Below are 2,282 nucleotides of genomic sequence, written 5' to 3'. Positions count from 1 at the left end.
CTTAGGGACAGGCCCAAGCATATTATACTCCACAACCGACCTACATGCCTCCGGGTGGAAAACAAAAAACCCCATAACGGGTGCACGAGGCTGATGAAACCTTTCTGCCGTCATGCCCTCACCTTCTTTGCGTGTACATCACAGGCCAAGCGCGCTTGCAGATGAGTGGTATTCCAGGGCCTCAATGAAGCATCCTCACCCCAACCGCATGCCGTCAATGTAGTGAACAAGCGTAGACAATGCGCAGCTAGACTTGCCCTGGAAGGTGTAACGAATGTTTCTGGATGCAACACATATGCGCGCCTCCTATCAAGCAACCAATTATTGGAATGAGAAGACGCACCACCTAGTTCAAACATGCCATGAACCAAAACATAACCCATCATGTGTTTAGAAGCACGGCATTTTTACCATACACGCTTCTGGCAGCCAACCAAGTGGTCGTAGCATATTCATTGCGTTCAATGTGCGACAACCTACCACTCTGCCTCCCACAGGCTCGCATTATCTTCAACCTCTAGCCCTCTGTTGCGGTCTATGAGACATCGTATTGCCTAACGCCTAACAAAGGGCAACAAAGTGCCTGAAGATCAAGCTCACTCTCTTGCGTACACCACGTCCTCGTGATAAAAGATCAAGCGTGACGCGCGCTCGTCTCCACCTAATTGCGGCTCGACCTAATTTGTGAAGCAGTATACGAGAGCAAAATCCAACCGGAAAACTTCTCCCTGCTAAAATTAATCCCCGTCGGCTGTAGAGGCACTGTCAGTTTCCCTCCAAATGTCCAGGACAACGCAGATGCCAAAGATATGGCGACATTCTCATTTCCAGCTGCATATAATATAAAACCCCTGCTGCGCGTCAAAGCATCATGCGTACAGACTATTGCATGACACGCCCACAAAATAAAAATATAGATGCATGCTGTTGGACTGTCACCCACACCAGTGCGGCATAAAACTGTTCGCGCAGAACGCCCGACGCCCAAGCATTTCCTGAGCCTGCCGACATAGCCGCAACACGATGTTCTGCAAAAGCTTTCTCCACGTGCGGTTACTGATTTATATGCATGCTGCATACAGCATAAGAATATTTACACGCACAAAGGCAAGCTCCAGGGTCCACAAACCTGCAAAACCCTGCCCCTACGAATGCTCCGGATGTTCAACGCACTGCCTGGTGCGCAATGCATACAACCCATTATGACTCTTGATGGTTCTTCGTGAATCAAACAGCTGTAGGCTGCCAGGAGTCAGCAATCGTATCAAAGCTTCCACACGTTAGGAGACGTCTTGCAGCCAGCGCCGGCCTGCGCTCCTGCTAAGGTAAGGCTTCCATGCAAAATGTCATTAACTATCAAACAATCTCAAGGGCCTTCGATCATTGTGTATTCTACCCGAAACTGATATTCTCCAAGCTACAATCAAGCTGTTGTTCGTCAAGGTTGCCTAAAGCTAGCCCGTACTTTCTGATGAACGGAACTCCCCTACCACCCGTTCTGCACTTGTCTTCCTGCGACACCGCCGTTGCTAGTTCTCAGTTCATCCACGCAGCTGTGCACGCGGTCATGCGCAAAGCACCACATTAGGAGAATGAAACAAGGCGGCAAATAACTTTCCTAGAGACACACAAGGTTGCCACCCCCAGGTGGCTTAACGTAACTTTGTGCCTACAACGAAACCCAACACTTTCACTCTCGTTGTACACCTGCAGCAGCTGACGGATATGGACGAGGCGTACTTTCTGTTGCGTTGGCTTCTCATCTAACCACAGTCCACAGATACGTTCCAGCTATTCTCATTACGGCTGCGGAGTACACAAAACATAAAACAACAGAAACAGTAGCGAAACTTCAGTTTCATATAACTAGACCGCTGTAGCAGTTGCCGCGAGAATCCCGTACTTTCCTGCTATTTGATGTTTTTCAGGACCAGCACGCTGGATGGTTCCCAAAAGGCGAAGAGAGAAATTCAACCTCTCCAAGGCGGTTTGCATTGGCCTTCTATCGGTCATGTAATCTAGAGATCAAACCTCCCGCCTGGCTCATGATTCCAGCAATGCCAATACGCACGTGGTCTCACCCGTCAGCTACGATCAAATAGAAAACGCACAATCTTTTGATGATATACAGTGGCATTGAACAGCGGTGTCAACAGCCGACAATCTTCGCAGTTGCGCGGCACATCGCGGTGCGCTGCCATCCTCCTTGCTAATGCTCCCCTGCCCTTAGCACTTTCCCGAACCCGTACAAGAAACGTTATGCTTCTTCGTTGCGTCTGAGA

The 2,282-nt window shown here is 49.4% G+C and overlaps 1 protein-coding gene across 1 annotated transcript in view; it reads right to left on the bottom strand.

The window, feature by feature from the left end:
* The window catches only part of EMH_0072020 (uncharacterized protein), a gene marked incomplete at both ends in the record, with an annotated part of 1,463 nt that extends 1,388 nt beyond the window's left edge, over positions 1-75 (bottom strand). Inside the window, one exon of the mRNA XM_013502340.1 lies at positions 45-75. Within this exon, the coding sequence (XP_013357794.1) occupies positions 45-75 (31 nt within the window). The remainder of the gene's footprint in view (positions 1-44) is intronic.
* Positions 76-2,282: the final 2,207 nt, after the last annotated feature.

Source organism: Eimeria mitis, genomic scaffold (genome assembly GCF_000499745.2).
Source record: "Eimeria mitis Houghton genomic scaffold, Emh_scaff89, whole genome shotgun sequence".
In the NCBI taxonomy this organism is placed as follows: Eukaryota; Apicomplexa; class Conoidasida; order Eucoccidiorida; family Eimeriidae; genus Eimeria; species Eimeria mitis.
The sequence above is the reverse complement of the archived record's forward strand: the minus strand, read 5'-3'. Positions and strand labels throughout refer to the sequence as shown.